The 18,159-nt window shown below is 44.4% G+C and overlaps 1 protein-coding gene across 1 annotated transcript in view; it reads right to left on the reverse strand.

The window, feature by feature from the left end:
* Window positions 1–16,123, reverse strand: part of LOC119167070 (Son of sevenless) — a 35,383-nt gene extending 19,260 nt beyond the window's left edge. Inside the window, exons 1-10 of the mRNA XM_075867107.1 lie at window positions 15,874–16,123; window positions 7,438–7,698; window positions 6,155–6,316; window positions 5,331–5,522; window positions 4,544–4,684; window positions 3,561–3,671; window positions 3,268–3,366; window positions 1,911–2,038; window positions 1,348–1,478; window positions 177–371 (exon numbers count right to left, since the gene is read on the reverse strand). Of these exons, the coding sequence (XP_075723222.1) occupies window positions 177–371; window positions 1,348–1,478; window positions 1,911–2,038; window positions 3,268–3,366; window positions 3,561–3,671; window positions 4,544–4,684; window positions 5,331–5,522; window positions 6,155–6,316; window positions 7,438–7,698; window positions 15,874–15,972 (1,519 nt within the window). The 5' untranslated portion in view covers window positions 15,973–16,123. The remainder of the gene's footprint in view (window positions 1–176; window positions 372–1,347; window positions 1,479–1,910; window positions 2,039–3,267; window positions 3,367–3,560; window positions 3,672–4,543; window positions 4,685–5,330; window positions 5,523–6,154; window positions 6,317–7,437; window positions 7,699–15,873) is intronic.
* Between the last annotated feature and the right edge of the window lie 2,036 nt (window positions 16,124–18,159).

Here is an 18,159-nt window from a genome sequence, read left to right on the forward strand (position 1 = left end):
ACAAAACTTGCTTTCGTTAGTGACCTGAAGGCGACAAGAGGGGCCTGCCAATTTATGCAGAACGTACCCACTAGAAAGAATTAATTTCGACCTTCAACAGCCCCACTGTCAAAGCTTGAGTAAAGAAAACTCCTTGGTCCAAGTTACAGCTTCCAGTTTGAGCAACATCTGCGTACCGTCGGTGTCCTCTCGATCGAGGATCTCGACCTTGCGCAGAAAGAAGCATTCCTTGAGACGGTATTCGGGTGTCGGCCCTCCGGTGACGCTCGAGCGCTTATTGCTGTGCTTGCAGAGGAGCACCAGCCCGTCAAACAGGAACAGGTGTCGCTCCGTCAGCCGGCGACCCGAGCCCACTTTGCCAAGTGTGCCGTCTGCATATGCGGGACCGAATCACTTATAAATACGCTTTGAAGTTCTTTTGTACAGACAATCAATCAATAAATGAATGAACTTCACTTTCTCCACAAAACACTTATATGCTCCGAAATTTTATGGTACAATCAATTCATCAATCAGCTTGCCAAAACATGAGATGTCTGGATGTCTGTGCCTTTCCTCTCCTACAACTAAAAGGGGCACGGCACCCCTTTTTACAGCTACACTGTCAATTAGTTCTCACGGTGAACAATACTGCAGCTAAAGATGGGATGTTAGAAAATGAACACTTATCGAATGAGCTCAAGACCAGCAATATAAAATCTTGGAGCACAACGATGGCAATTAGTATAGTTAAGCTCTGACAGAATGAAGTGGGTGAAATGGGCAATCCACTTGGTTGCATCGAAACTTTTATTAAAATTTGGCTTTTTTGTGTAAAAAACAGACAACGCAAGATTTTCTTTCTCTTTAAATACTGAAATAACCACATGAAGTGTCTGCATACTTGGGGCTGCAAGTTAGGTAATTTTGACAACAAAAATAAAGGTTGTTCATGGCCTCTAACATATATGTACACTCAAACCTCATTATAACAAAGTTACACCTCAGATGAAAATAAGTTTGCTATATCCAAATATGCGTTATAACGGTACATTCCTAACACTATATATATATAGCTAGACTATTCTTTATTTACTTTGTTATGATCGATACTTCATTATATCTGGGTTCGTTACATGGAAGTTTGAGTGTACTGCCTCAACAAATGTACTGTAATATGCGTATTTCATGCAGTGCTAGCTTATTAGCTACAACACACTTCATCACGTGGTGTACACTTGATGAAGTGTGTTGTGGCTAATAAGCTAGCAGTGAATAAGGCACGGTGTATGCGAACAGACAGAATGGCTTGCATCATCAACGACCGTCCTTGGAACACAGACGAGACCAGTGGGCCACAGCACTCACCCATGATGTACTCGTTGCAGCACTGGCCGATGTCCCGCCCTTCCCAACCGTCGACAGCCTTCTGCAGCTCTTTCATCTTGTGTAGTGCTGTGGCTCGGCGGTCACGGCTGTGCATGCGTAAGGATGCCTCCCTAAAATAGAAATGGAAAACATTTGTTGAAACAGGCCCATTAGTTCTACAGGGCTGTATCCTCGAGAAAGTCAAGGGCCAATCAGTCAAGGGTGATTACTGAATGACTTTACAAATGGAGTTTGGTTATTTTCTTTTCACCCAAATCCTTATAATGCCACACAGGCATTAATGAAAGACGTTACGGCCTCCAGTCACTTTTGCATGACTGTTGCGTCGTCGGTCCTCCGATCGAAAGTCTTGCAAAAAGTGAACCAATCTTGGTGCGTGTGCAAAAAACTGCTCTTAGGAGCGTTCAGACTCAATAAAACTGGTTGTCTTTCCTATCCACATCTTCTTTTTACTTAGCACCCTTCATGCAACAGTCACATCAGCTAGCCCAGCAACACAGGGCTGTGTACATTAAAATCAAGTCGGCCCGACTAATTCTCACCCAGGCCTTTTACGTGGCAGCTTGTCAGCGCAGGTACGTGTAAGTTGGGCCTTCAGCCTCCGGAGCAATCCTTCGGCCTGCTCCAATGTCTCCCGGTCTTCTTCCGTTGGTGCCATCTGCTGCAACACCTGCACAAAGAAAGAATGACATTCGGTGCATCGCAGTTTGTGTGCGGAGGTGGCCTTGGTAAATGCTTATCTTGCGAAAGCATTACAGGGGCACTAACAAAATTTGATAGTCAAAACAGCCTGCGGGGTCACTTCATGCGAAGACGCGTGTACGATCTGCCAAATCTCAACCGTAAATATCCCCTTCGGGCACAAATTATGATGCACTGTCTGAAAATGCATCAAATTTGCATGGCATGATTCCAAGGCACCCAATATTACATTTTAAGCAAGAAACTGAAGGAATGTGTTGGTTTCTGTGAGTTTGAGTAATTAACTTTAATTAGCAAGTAATTAACAAAACTGCCCGCCGCTTGGAAAAAAAATTTGTGATGATGACGCAAATGACAAGATCATCATATTGGCGGCAACGAGCATACTTTCCTTCTTCAAAAAAAGGAATTAAAATTTTAACTTGATGTTGAATGTTGACAAAATCTGACCGCTGGCGTCACCCAACAGCAATGTGGTGTCGTCCATCTTCTGGTCTGACAAGAAATTCTCTCAGGTAGACATCTACGACGACGACATTGCACTCTACATGTGTGGTAGGCGACTGGAAAACATTTCTTGTAGAATTCTCCACTTTCCCAATGAAAATTTCCCGACCACGTGAAATTCGAAACAAAGCAAACTTTCAACAGAATATTCGAAGTTGTACAAGCTTGGAAACTTAATGGAGCGCTAAAGTTTTCAACTGCAAGGCAGCTTGTTACAGCCAGAGCCATTCTACTGTACGAGTGCTCAAAGCGGCATGGAATGCTACACCTTTCTGGTTAATAATGTAACAGACTAGATGTAATTGGTTATTAGAAAAAGTAATAGAATGATAAAGAGTAATAGTGATCTCAACTCACCTACACAAGGAAAAAGCACCATGAAATTCAATACATTTATTAATTATATGCAACTTATTACATACAAGAAATTGTGTTTTGTGTTTAGACGCTCTACTAGGAAAGGCAATACCCTATAACGCACCGACAGCACAGCACTTATTAAGTGACACTGCATGCCCCAAAGTTGCGTTCCTAAAAGCCCCACTTTATTCTATATCACTCCTTACATTACGGAACGGCATGACTACTGTGTTACAATTTCAAAGCACGCTCTACATTCTGTATTTACGAAAAATGCTGCCTCTGCTGCAGACAAGCACGGTAATGTGAATAGAAAGCTTTGCTACTCACCTTGATGGCTTCAAAATACTGAAAGCAGTGGGCCACCGGACCCACGAGTAACCTTGGCAGAACATACTTCACTGCTAGCAGAAAGCCATGTCCAGCAGTCTACGAAGGTAAAGGGGGGGGGGGGGGGAATAAAAGAGGCTAAGCATGAATTACTATAAAACCCTTTTGCAGGTTTCTCAAGTGAAAGAGTGGGCGAGGAACCCCTAAAAAAATGCAAGCCTCGAAACGGGATAGCTAGGTGGGCAGCTGGAATTGCATATTCATGGAAAACTCCATTGAAAAGACTGGCTTACCTGTAGGGAGCTGGCCACATCCGGCTTCAGCAGCAGCTCAGCCAACGTGTCGCGACAGCTTCGGGCTACCACAGTTTGTGCGTAGTCGTCATACACGTCAAACTCGTCGTACTACAAGAAAAGATGGAATAGAAAAGGTAAATTAAAATGTTATAACCAATGTCATTTGTCTTGCCGAAACGTGAAGCGCAACTGCCATGCGTACTGCCGCAAAGAAATGCAATACAAACCTGACAATGCACCACACAATTTTTTGCATAAGCCAGCATACTAACCGAAATGTAACCTCTATATTTAGGCACTTGAAAACCACGACACACATTGGCAGATGCAGCAATGCACTATTGTGAGCAATATGAGCGGCAACACGCAAATGCATTGCAAATGGTCTCAAACTTGATGTGGAGCAGTACAAAGCGGCCTCTATCACAAAATGGGAAGGGCGCGGCACTTCCGCTGGCCATTGAACCTCCTGCCTCTCTTGTTTTGACACAAAATGGCAGCTGAATACGCATCACCGGCTCCTCACAATTATAAGGCCATTCTGCCCCGCTAAGTGACATTGTGCTGTTATAGCTCTGCGCAAGATACTGCTGTTAATCTGTTTTTCGATTCACATTTGTGTGTTTGTGTCACATGAAGTTAAATACAAAAAAATAGGACCAAACAAAAAAGTAACCCTATTTGCTGTGCATCAGGCTATAACAGGTGCTACAATATCAAGCTCTTATCAGTGTCATGTGCAGTAAAACCAGAGGCATGGTTGGATTGACAACAGTTCGTGGAAAAGTGTGACTCGTCCTACTAGATTTGAGACAGTGCCATTCGAATGTCGAACGAATTGGGGTTCGGGGCTATCTGCCACTCGCTCCCGCATTCTTGCTTATCGTGCTTATGACAGTACTTTCCAGTTTGCTGTTTGCCCTTTGTACTGGCGGAACAACGCAATCGATTAAAAGAAATAAGCGTGAAAGCATTTGTACCTCTGCCATTTCGTAGAAACAGGAACCAATGGCAGGACTCTGATTTTCGTCGGTCATTTCGACGACGTCCTCGAAGGAGCCGAGGAGCGAGACACTGAACTCGTACACCTCGCTGACATTGCCAAAGATGACATCCAAATCCTGCAGAAAGACAGGAACAGTAAGTACAACGCTTTATCGCTGAAGAGATACACTCACACACTGCGAGGTACCTCACCGCTTGCACTATTATACTGCTACACGTAAAGATAAGACATCATCAGCAACTCAATTTTAAAGAAATCACTCAAAGAAATAGTAGCAAGAAAATCAAAGTAAATCGTGGCATCTGCATAAGAAGAGGAAAACCAACCTGTGCAAGGGTTTCTAGGTACGCTAACCAGTTCACTAACATTGTGGCAGAACAGCATAAGAAACAGAACAGCAAGCAGTGCTGCGCCCCATGTGTTCACTGTTCCCTTTTTTTTTTTTTTCGCTGTTCTGCCGCAATGTTTATGAACATCGGAGTGTTGTGTGATTGCTGTCCCGTTTTTCGCACTGTTCTACCTCAGAATCTATACAATAATGCTGGCCTGAAAGCTACTCTAGTAAAGTTCTATTGAATGATACCACAGAGACAAGTCCTATGGCTACCGCTGAAGGCTTACGAAAGTAGCCTTGCCAAGAACGACTCATCGGTACATATAGCACTCACTCAATAAATTTAAAGTAAAACTTTGAGGAGCAAGCTCAAGTATGGCAAGACGGCCATGCGGCCCATTACAACGGTTCAAACACGCTGCCGCACCTTGCTCCCCGGGAAGAGTTTATCCAGGGGCTCGCGAAAAACCTTGACGATCATGTTGAGTTCTCGTATGTGCTGCCTCTCTTCGGCAATAAGGTCCTTGACCTCCTCGTCATACGAGGATGGTGGCCGGGTGCCCAGAGACTCTTCCTCGGCTGCCGCAAGGTCTTCGCCGTGGAACATGTCCATGAGAACCTGGCACGGTCACGTAGGAAAGGAACAGTCAGAGGGGTAGGGAAAAGAACAATTGTCGAAATGCAGGGCGCTCAATACTATTCTGGTAATCGTGAGTCGCCATGATTGCATCATGGTTTCATGATGTGTCCGAGTGGTAGATGTGTTGATAGTGGACACGACATCAAAGTTGAACTACAATGCTAAGACATGAGGCATTTTGACATTTTCTTTCCCAGACATCTGGTACACAGTCAAACGATGCTCTGAGGAAATAGGTTAAAAAAAGGTTACATTCTTTTCAAATTTACATTAAATGCCAAGTATTTAAAATGTAACTCAAGCTGCAAAGTCTCATCAAATGAATATAGAAAAGCTGTTTAGGATTTACGATCAAAACAAAGCAGCCAGTTTGCACAAGGGCAGCCAGTTTGCACAAGGCAGCCTCCAAGCAATCATGTAACAACAGCGTTGGAAATACATTTCTAGGCAACACAATCGTGACGAAGTTTGCTTTTGAGGTAGACGTGTGTTAATTTGAGTGCATCCGGGTTTCCCAGGAGTCACTTTCTATAAAACAGTGCTTCGAATGAAGAGTGAATGCAGAGCAGAAGAGGCAAAGAACAGAGGCAACAAATTACAAGACGCGGCACCTTGTCGGCACACATGGCGACCCGGCAGTCCTGGCAGGTGATCTCAACATGGCGGATGTTCTTGACGTAGTTGCCAGTCAGCTTGAGGATGTCAGCTGCTATGTACTCCAGCACAGCCACCATGTACTGGCTCACTTGAAGGTCTAGCCGATAGCCCAGAACCTGCACGTCGTAACATCACATTTTTAAAACTCAAACCTCAACAGCCTATAAAAAATAAAAAAACAAAAAACGCTGCTAGTGCCCCGAAGCTACAAACTGCAGCCCCCTCCTGAAGTCATGTTATTCAAATTTCTCATGCATAACCGGCTCAAATTAGAGAGAAAATTCAGAGCTAACGTTGGGGGTGTTGGTTATATGGGCGGAAGTCTGGTAGTTGGCTTTATGACATCGCTTAACGTATGTAGGGAAGGCAGAATGATGTCAAAAGCATTCGTTTTTTTTCTGGAAGCCTTTGCGAGGTCTGCGGTTTATATGCAAGGAAATAAAGTTCTAGCATTTTTTCACATTATCGGTACATGTCTCAACTGGCCACGCGCCATCAAAACCCATCTTGACCGGCCTCTGAAGTGTTGTTCATGGTACATTTCTTCGCAACTCTGGCCCTCGCTTCTTCCCTACGATGCATGTTCCACATGCTAGCTTCGGGATGATTACATACTGCCCTGGCTTATGCAACTATTCCTTGTTCGGTGGATTGCTACCTGGTTGGGTTAGCGTAGCGGTAGCGCACACTCTGTATTAGGTCTTGCACTCGCTTTTTTTTAGTCTGCAAGTTGCTGCCATGACACAATGGAGGTGAATGCATTGGCATTACGACTATGTGGTCTTTTCCTGCTGTAGCATAGAAGCACCATGCCCCTTTCCGACTGCCACACGGGACACAAGAATCGTGCCGACAAATCCACCTTGGGGTCAACAGAGTCAAACACATTCAATATCTCTTCCTCAATAATACAGATGCTTGGGCTAGTAGGTGATTGGAAATCAACATATTTGCACAGCGCAATACTACGAGTAGTTACGACGTAACTACAGAAGAAAAGACAAGGACAGAAAGAGCGATGCAAGAAAATAAAGTTCTTGCCTTAGTTTACACGATCAGTACATATCGCAACTGGCCAAGCGCCATCAAAACACATATTGACCGGCCACGCACTCTTTCTGTCCTTTTCTCTTCTTCTGTAGTTACGTCGTAACTACTTGCAGTCTTGCGCTGTGCAAATATGTTCCTTCCTTAAACAAGCGCATGCATGTGCGCAGAGCCACGGCAGAGAGCCCACCTTGTGCAGGAGGGGGTGTATCTTGTCGAGCGGCAGCACGAGGGAGGAGCGGCGACGACCACGCTCCAGGGCCGCCTGGGCGTCCTTGATGGCCCACAGATCGATGGGGTTCGGGAAGAGGCGGCGCACACGGTCCTCCACATCCTGCACCGAGTGCGGCCGGCCTCCGCACAGCGTCCATAGTAGCCGCAGAACCAGGCCCTCGACATATTGCAGGGCCTCGTCCGTGGCAGTCAGTGTGGGATGCACTTGGCACTGTACCTGCAATGGGCATGTGAAACTTTCGTCGAATGGAATTCTGTGTGCAAATGCCTTTTATACACCTGAATGTAGAACCTAACCAGAGGTCCTTTTAAATATGTGTTATCTCCCCAAAAATGGTACTAACTGTAAAAACATGCATCTTAATTTTTGTGTATCTGTCTTTTTTCCATATCCTACTGTGTATTTCATTCATTCATTCATTCATTCATTCATTCATTCATTTATTTATTAACACTGTTAAAAATGAAAGTTGAATCTTTAATCACGCAATACATTCCCACACCGTTCCCCTCCAGCATGTCTCTTCATATAAGTACCTCGGCGTTTACATTACCAACAATCTATCTTGGCACACGCATGTTACCTACATCTGTAATAACGCTAACCGAACGCTAGGATACTTACGCCGCAACTTTTCTCGCGCTCCGCTGTCCCTCAAAATTCTATTATACCGATCACTAATTCGCCCAAAGCTTGAGTACGCGTCCGCTATATGGGATCCCGTGCAGCAAAATTTAATTAACGCGTTAGAATCTGTTCAGAACCGCTCAGTTCGGTTCATTTGTTCTAATTATTCCCGTACTGCTAGCATATCAGAAATGAAATCTAACCTTGACCTACCCAATTTAACTGTCCGGAGGAAACTGGCGCGACTGCATTTTTTTCATAAGATATTTTTTCACAATCCATCAATGAAGCGAGACCTCATTTCACAACCGTCATACCACTCATCGCGCATTGATCATCAGCATAAGGTTGCCATTCCGTTTTGCCGCACCAAATTCTTTTCAGCAGCCTTCTTACCGAAAACAGCCGCCGATTGGAACCACCTTCCCTCTTCCGTTGTAACAATAACAGACCCTTTGTTATTCAAGACTGCAATTTCTCAGCAATGCTTGTAACTATACGCAGTTTCCATTATCTATCTTTGTCTTGTATGTGCTTGAATTCTTATACATATTTAGTTGACTTATGTTGCCTTCCTGATTTGCGCATCTGACACGTGTTTCTTTATTTTGTCTTTTTTTTCTTGTGTGTTATAAATGTTGTACCCACCGCCTCTGTAATGCCCTACGGGCCCTGAGGGTATTCTAATAAATAAATAAATAACTATTATAACATCAGAGTACAAGCACTAGTATACAATGAATATACGAGACACTTGGGAACAGTTACAAAAGGTGGAACAATAGTTAAACAAAAGAAAAAAAACCTCATAGATTCAATTGATTTGTGAGGTTTAACGTCCCAAAACCACTATTTGATTATGAGAGACGCCGTAGTGGAGGGCTCCGGAAATTTTGACCACCTGGGGTTCTTTAACGTGCACCCAAACCTGAGTACACGGGCCTACAACATTTCCGCCTCCATCGGAAATGCAGCCGCCACAGCCGGGATTTGATCCCGCGACCTGCGGGTCAGCAGCCGAGTACCTTAGCCACTAGACCACCGTGGCGGGGCCCTCATAGATTCAAGAAGCACACACAAGAGAAATCAGGTTTGCTATATGGGGTCATGCTTTTAGGTAGTCATTAATTATGTTCGATAAAATGTCTAAGCTAGGCGAGGGTAAAATGTCATTGAGTAACAAGTTCCATTCCATTTGTTTTGTTGTATGCTCCGTCTACTTAAGAGCTACGGTGTAGCCAGCACCTTAGTCATGCGTCAACATCTCCACATTGCATCAACACTAAAGTGTAGGGAAGCTGCGCTTTAGTGATGCGAAGACAGGCAGAAATGAAGATTGTGGCGTTCTCCTCCTCCTCACCTCTCCATTTCTTTCTCTCTTTTATCATTCTCAGTTTCTCTTTCATTCCTTTCTCTCTCTGTATTTAGCGCTTTCTCTTTGTATCTCTCTCACACTCTATATCCTTTGCTCCTTGATTCTCTGTCTCTCTCACAACATTTTCTTTTTGCGTTATGTTCTTCCCGTTTCTTTTTTTTTTCTCATGACATTTTTTACACTTCCCCCTTTCCCTCTTTCTCATTTCCCTCCCCGCTTCCTTTCTAACGGTGGTCTGCTAGCCCCTTGCCTTCGGATGTTGCCTGGCAAAGAAAGTTTTGCATCTAGAATTTCGCCTTCTCTCAATTTTTATTTCTGTACCTCTCTTTTTCTTTTAGTCATCAAAGTTATTTTAGTCAGTCAATCACTCAATCAATCAATCAATCAATCTCACTCTCTAACTCTTCTAACCCATCAGAGTTATTGCATTTTGCGCTATAAAAATCGGTGCTAGTGTTTTGGGAGCAAAGCAGAAAATGAAAGCGACGACTTAAAAAAAAAGTGCCGGTTCATGTTGCCTGGCAAAGAAAGTTTTGCATCAAGAATTTCGCCTTCTCTCAATTTTTATTTCTCTTCCTCTCCCTTTCTCTTAGTCATCAAAGTTATTTTAGTCAGTCATTCATTCAATCAATCAATCAATCAATCAATCAATCAATCAATCTCACTCTCTAACTCTTCTTACTCATCAGAGTTATTGCATCCTGCGCTATAAAAATCGGTGCTCGTGTTTTGGGAGAAAAGCAGAAGATGAAAGCGACGACTTAAAAAAAAAGTGCCGGTTCATGAAGTTGGCTTTCTGGTTGCACCACACAAGCTACAGTGGGCTACAACAGTTTCGCTGTTGCAAAATTTTTCAGACTGAGACATGAAACAAAATAAATTATATGTTTATACTGGCTGCAACGATACCGCAAAGTAAATAACACTGCCATTTACTTTCCTTGTCCAAAGCAGCAGTTTGCCACCATAATTGATATTGCCACAATAAATTGAATATTCTAACAGCCTTCCACAGTGCGCTTTTCTGCATCCTTTCTACATTATTGTGCTCTAAAGGTGCCTACCAATAGGACTACCCTAGGACTGACAGAATTGTCCCGATATTTCTTTTTGGTTCTCGGCGACATCCGGCTCTTTCAAGGATGTACACTGTGCTTGCTTTTGCTCTTTATGAATCAATAAACACATGCTGTAAACTTCTACTAAAACAGGGATGGTTGTTGACAACCGCCAGGTTTTGTAAACACCACATAGATGCTTTGAAACGTATTGCGGATAGTAGCAGTCGGGCATGTTGCAAAAGCAGAAAAGGCGATCCGCTTGTTTCACAATTCCACAATGCATGCACCCTTCGCCCAACAGAAAAGTCGCATAACACCTTTTCGTCTCAAAGGCTTCGGCTCTGGTGATACCTATTGTCTCGACCTCTACCGAAAGAGCAGAGGGCAGCACAGGAAAATTCAAAAGTTGGATAGTTAGTACACTGAAGAAGCACATTTGACTGAACAGCACTATAAGATGACTTTAAATACAAGCACATCTTGTGAAAACTTCACTCAATCCCAATAAATGTAGAGAAAAAAAAGTGATTCATGTTCTTTTAATTGGTAGTAACATGCCCATAATAACCGCAAAAAACACGCACTGAAATGTTCTTGTGTGGCAATATCAATTCTGCACTTGTATTATAACATTTACGTATGTCAGACCCCTGGCGCGACTGTTTGCGTACCTATGCCTGTCAACATTAGCATATGCATCTGCTGTTATGTCAATTTATTCTCCGTGGAACAGAAATGAAGAAACCTTTTGATCGATATGTGGGGTTTAACGCTCCAAAACCACCATATGATTATGAGAGACGCCATAGTGAAAGGCTCCGGAAATTTCGACCACCTGAGATTCTTTAACGTGCACCCATATATGAGCACACGGGCCTACATTTCTGCCTGCCTCCATCGGAAATGCAGCCGCTGCAGCCAGGGTTCGATCCCGCGACCTGCGGGTCAGCAGCCGAGTACCTTAACCACTAGACTAGACCACGGCGGCGGGGCATGAAAGAGCCTTTTAAGGTTGATCTACCTTTTGATATATATATATATACTAAAAACAAAAGTGATGCTGGGTCCGTGTAAGATTATCCGCAGTGAAGAAGACGCACGTACGAAGTGATTTTATTGACGTTACGGCCGCGGGTCCGGCCTTTATCAGAGCTTCTGATGAAGGCCGGACCCATAGCCGAAACGTCAATAAAATCACTTCGTACGTGCATCTTTTTCACTGCGGATATATATATATATATATATATATATATATATATATATATATATATATATATATATATATATATATATATAATATATATATATATATATATACACATACACACCAAGAAGTAGAGGACGGGCAAAACAAAAACTTTTTATTTTTCCTACGTTTCAGCCGGGCACCGGCCTTCATTATATGGTTTTCCCTGATGAAGGCCGGTGTCCCTGACTGAAACGTAGGAAAAATAAAGTTTTCATTCTGCCCGTCCTCTACTTCTTGGTATTTTTCCACTGGTTCCAAGGACACCTTTCTCTCTCCCCCTCTCTCTTTCTCTCTCTCTCTCTCTCTCTCTCACACACACACACACACACACACACAAACTGACGTTTTACTTTCATTCATTTATTGTACCATCAGGGCTTTACAGCATTGCAGAGGGGAGCGGGCACTGACGAACAATGTTAAAGAAAAGAATACATAGACAAGACACTAGAACATTATTAAACACTGGAAAGCAACTATTATCAACTGCAACTATGTTATACAGCCAGTAGAATATACAAGAAAACTAACAACAAAATCAAACGTTTACGTTTCCAACACCAAGTATGTTATCGAGCGATGTTTTAAAACTGCAAGGCGAGGTGATGGATGCAACTGATTGTGGGAGGCAGTTCCAATCCTTGCAAGTTTTAGGCAGAAATGAGTGGGATTATGTTGATGTCTTGAAGTGAGGAACAGCAACTTTCTGCGCATGGTCAGTACGAGTTGAAATGTATGACAGTGGGGTTATTAAAAGTGAACGCAGAAGGGAGTTGTTGTAAATTTGTCTGTCATTGAACCACAGCTAGCGTCTCGCTTGTTCTAACACAAATTTCTCAACTTAATGCAGCCTTTATAAAACAGCCATTCTGTACGTTCTTTAGTGTATCACTTCCAACTTAAATAACAGAAACAGAATAATGATAACATGTTTCGCAAGCTTGTACGAGCTGTAACCGCATTCCTTGTGATATTTCTCCATTTACATTGCGTCGTTTCTCGAAGACAACTGTAACTATGTACAGGGTCGACCATATCTGAGGTGAACACTTCATTACTTTTAAAGCCAGTGAAACTTATGATACTTTGAGCGGCAAATGTACGTTATACAACATTTAATCATGGCATCTATAAACACAATAAAAGCTTTCTGGGTTATATAAAGAACAGCTGCGATGAGACGCAGAATACTAGTGAGGCATTCACCTTAGATGCGGATGACTCTGTACACATTACAATCACTTTTGTGAATATTAGGTATGCACTATTTGTTAGTTAAGGGTCAGTAACGACACTATTTAGGGATATTTGTGGAAATTTTGCTGTTCATGCAATGCATGCTCAAGCGTAGGTTCATGAAGATAACTTATAAACCTGCACACCGCACTATTAATAAGCACAGTATTTTACTTAGTATGAAGTGCAATAGGAGCGCCCATATGAAAAAGTGAGATGTGCTAATCACACCTGTGATCACGGCACATAATAGCTCCAGAAACAAATGCTACTGCATTTCATCCCCTTCCAACTTACACAAACATCTCATTTCAACAGCACTCCTCTGTTTTTTTGCAAGGCGAATTAACTAGAAAAATGACTCCACAAAACTCGCCGAAAATCATTTGAGCCAAAGCACTTAAAGGTGAACGAGCAAACTTGTCGGCGTTAAAGCAGTCACAATAAGTTGTGAAAAATTTCGCCAGACTATAGTAATTGCCTAAAAGTAACAGTTCAATGGAAGTATGCGTATAAACCAAGGTGTGCGAGCAATTGCCGTCACTATTCAAGACAGATATTCTGCACACGAAGGTTTAAAGGAAACTAAGCTCTACGGAGTGGAACATATTTCAGGCAGAATTTTAACATAGGGAGATGCACGGTGTGGGTGCATATAATTTACGTCATGCAATCATGGCAGCAGTTCATTCTTTGAGCCTGCATGTATTCACTAGTTTCCACATTGCCACCTTTTGCCCTTATAAGATAACTTCAGTTTCATAGCATACACCATCTGTCACACGAGTATAATTATTGCATACATACACACATTTGGTAGAACAGCGATTGATTTTTTAAATTCTTTTTATGGCCCCGTCACATCCATAATTCAAGAAGAATTGTCAACTTTATAAGTTTATTCATGTCAAGAGAGGAACCTGAACCCAACCTGGCAGAGCTTTCACCTGCGGCAAAGCGGCTTTATTACCTCTCTTACTATCATTTCTCTTAATACCTCTCTTACTAAATGCACAAAACTTATGTTTTAAGTATTTAAACTAATGTTAATCACCAGTAGCAGCACTAACAACCAGACATCATAGGATACTCTGCTCTACGGCACACACCTACAAAAAATCTGGTCGCTGTACCAATGCTCGTATGATTAGCATCACTACAATGTATCTCTCGGCCATCACTCTCACGACTTGAAACAGTATGTTCGACTATGCACTACAGATGCACTTGGAGGCAACTCGCATGAACTGTGAGCACAATGTACACACAAACTCAAGGCACAGATCAGTACCGGCCGTTTCGTGATCACTGCAAAGACTTCTTGCATACTTTCCCGCAAGCCCATAACTGTGCAGTCCGGGAAAGGGTAGTCTTTTTCCTGCCCTTTCTTTTTCTTTTGACAGCATGCACAGGGCTAGTAACCTTAGATACGAAATAAGTTTTGATGTTGAAATTGCCAAGCCAAAGCACAAGACTTCTCAGAAATCAAACAGAGAGGTCATTTGAGTGGCCTCTGCCACACCGAAACTCCAAAACCCTTCACACCAGAGCACGAGAGAAAGTGTGCAGTTCGGAAACTATGCATGCAACTTTGAGAGATGGCAAACTGCCCATATAGCCTGTTTAGACGAGGTGTAAACACTACGAATATTGCATAGACAAGTGAGGGGAGTTTAAACAGTGTATATGTGCCTGCGTGCTGCATTGCATGCTGCACTCTTACTTAGCACGTTTGCACAGACCCGGCAATGTCAGCATCGAAAGCACAAGAAAACTGCACCGATTGAAGCGAATGGGGTGGTTCAAGGTGTGCCACTGCACTGCTGAAGCAAAATGCTAATTCAAATAAATCAAAGAGACCCATGTCAGGAATCTACGCTTTCCGTTTCATACTTTGCCACTTTGCGCCAATGCATGACGCATAAATGTTGCAAGTGCCTCTGCATAAATGTCGCATAAATGCCTCTGCAAGTTGCGAGAACGCAGCACCATAAATAAGAGATCAAAACTTGAAACGAAAGCGGCAAGACATGGCATGGCACCTGTTGTTTACATACTGTACGAACCCGATGTAAAGGAACCGCTACGAAAAAAGGACAACTGGACCTCATAGTGGCCACAAGCGGTAACACTAGCCAACATTAGCCGTAACGATATGAAACAAGTTCCTGGCAGAAACCACCGCTTATCGAAACCCGAGCAATCAGAAGGCCATACAGCGCACTTGCAAACGAAATCGCGTTGCAGCGCACAAACTGACCCGAGTGCATTCACACGGCCGCCGCTCGAAACCCACGAAGCAACGGCTGTTTTTTGCATGTGCAATGCCGAAGGATGCATCTGCGCGCACGGAATACGCGCTGATAGAAGCCAGATAAGGTGCGTGCGAAGCCTAAAAGGCGTATTCTGTCAGCATCGCCTACCGATAACACTTTCTGTAGTGCCCGCGCAATCGCTACACCATAGCGCGTGACGCAACAAACGAAGACAATAATGATTCTGCGCCAAGCGCAACTAGAAAACAAGGTCAATGAGGTGCAAACAACACGTCGCCACGAGAGGAAAAAAAAAAAAAAAAACTTATCGCGAGCGACGAATCTCCAAGGTGTGACCATTTTGCTGGTTAACACGGGCCTCAAGATAAAAAGCCAAGCAACAGCCATTTGTTTTGCATCTTGTCAGTGAACAAGGAACCGGGTTCCACTGGATGCCGTAGACAGGCGCGTCGTTAGGCGCACAGTCTTTAGCAGCGCGCTTGCACCCGGTCCCAGGGACCGGACTGGGGTGCCAAACAAGGCTGCACCCCGCACAGCTGTTTTGGATGGTTTCTCGCGGTGGCTTACCTTCTTGAGCGCCGCCACCAGCAGTCCCTTCCACTTGGACGCGATCTCATGGCCGTCTACATCCAAGTTGTAGTCCGCCGCGTCCCGGGCCGAAAACATGTCGCAGGAGTCAGAGGATCGGTTGCTCCATGACGGCCCCGGAGGTCGCGGGTTCGAGAAGCGCACCGACGGTCCTGATTAGGCCTAGGCCTTGTCTCGAGCACGGCCGTCGAGCGCCGCGATAAAGCCGAAGGGTGCGGCGGCGTTCGCGCCGCTAGCCATGGTGGCACGTCCGATGTCTGCATACGCTCCACATCACCGTGCTGTGTCGGCAGGCTGGAAGCACTTTCAGTGTAACGCTTTCACCCCCGCAATAAACACACAAACACAAAGCTCAGATCCCTGCGCGTCCCCTCAAGACGCGGCCAATGCAGCGGTGGTGAGGGAACGCTTGTTTCGCTTCTTTTGTGCTTGTTTTTGAATGCTTGCAGGCAATCAAGGTTTGCCGTTGTCTATGGAGCCAGACAGGCTAGACGAGAAACCGGCCGTCGATGGCGCAAGCAAGCGGCCGGTCAGGATTGGTGTCCAACAAAATAGGTGGTGTCCCCATCGCAAAACCTACCTCCGAGACTGCTTCCGCCGTGCCAACAAATTTCAAAGGTCATGATTTTGCTCGTCAAAATGCAAAATGACGTCATAATTTCCGTATTGAAAGTAAATACCGTTTTGATGGTAGACAGCGAAGCTTTAGAGCGATGGATCTTGAACCAGTTGTTGCAACAACGTATGTAAAGATTCAAGGAAGTTTGAAGCAATTGAACGTTATTATCTCGGAGGCTATAATCGAAGGCTATGCGTAACCTAAATGGGCCGAAACCACCCGCACACTGCTTTTTGTGACACTGCGTTAGGATTTTATGACAAAGCGACGACGTTTACAATCCTTGAAATATTAATACAATCGCTTACATGCGCAGTGCACTTGACTGGCTTCGTGATACGCTACAATTTGAATGCAATGGGCGCGCAGAAAGTGCGCGAAATTTGAATATAACAATTGGTTGAGTCCGCCTTAGGCAGCACTAAATATAAAACGTGGAGACGTGCTTCTCAGAGCGGCCTGCCTTTGGTCCTCGGCTTTCCGTAAGCACAAGTGGGAAATAAAAAATTCTTGAAAACGCAACAAAAGGGTCTTTAGGACGCCAATATCGTCAGAAATCTGCCTCACCGTAGCCCTGCTCTTTATAAAAGAACGGTACAAACCGTACTGCGTGTACGCATAGGGCAGGAACTCCCCCTCCACCCCCTGCACCCATCGAGCGCACGCCTACGGCAACAATCACTAGTGCTGTCCCCTAAGAGTATGCGGGACTCCTTTCGGGTAGTCCTGACATGACGCGTATACACGAATCTCTCATTTAAAGAGGCACGTCGACCCTTGTTCGAGGCTCATTAAACTCTCGTCTGAGAGTCGTGTCACCCACAATCGCGGAGGAAGAAACATTTAGGAGTTGATACCAGTGTGTAGGTGTTCTGGGTTGATACTGCGCTCCTTGAGGCGACCAGATAAAACGTCACAATGCCGGAGGGCCAATTAAATCACGCTGCAGCGGCGTCTTGCGGTAGAGAAGGGAATTGCCGCCGTTTCGGTTTCCGAGGGAACCAGTCGCGCGCGCTTTGCTCGCATTCCGCCGCCGTCACCGAGCGGAGATGTGGAGCGCGTTCCAATTCGCTCGGCTGGTAGCGTTGTCTTTTCTTCTTTTTTTTTTTTTCGTGGTTGCGGCTTTGCGCCGCCAACTGAAATGTCTTCGTCGGAGCATGTTATTTTTGTATTTTATGAGACGCTATCTGGACGCCTGCGGTCGCCCGTTCTGACGGGAGTTTCACCTCTTGAATATTTCTCCCTGCGTACTAACAATTAACGTCAGGCGCGGCGCCAGGATTTTTCTACCGGGATGGGGTAAGCTAGTTCCTTCAGGGAGGGAAAGCTCGGAGGGGCTAAATGCGAAATTATGGCGACGTGTTTTGAAAAGTTTCTTGCGGGGCAAAAGGTTAGCAACCAAGCGAAAAAAAAAAAAAATTCCTTAAAGGGAAGACCTTTAGCCCCCCTTTCCCCAATCTCCCGTGCTCCACCGCTCGTGCTGCCCATGGTACGGGGCAAGTCAGGATTACCCGAATGCAGTCACGCATTTCTTTTTTTTCTTGGAGTGTACTGTGTACCAGTCTTGTGTACGCAACACCGTAAGAAAGTTCACAAGGCCAATAGCTCGACTATTACACACTTTGTTTGGACACGAGTGCATCGAT

Source organism: Rhipicephalus microplus, chromosome 6, assembly GCF_043290135.1.
Source record: "Rhipicephalus microplus isolate Deutch F79 chromosome 6, USDA_Rmic, whole genome shotgun sequence".
NCBI classification, from domain to species: domain Eukaryota; kingdom Metazoa; phylum Arthropoda; class Arachnida; order Ixodida; family Ixodidae; genus Rhipicephalus; species Rhipicephalus microplus.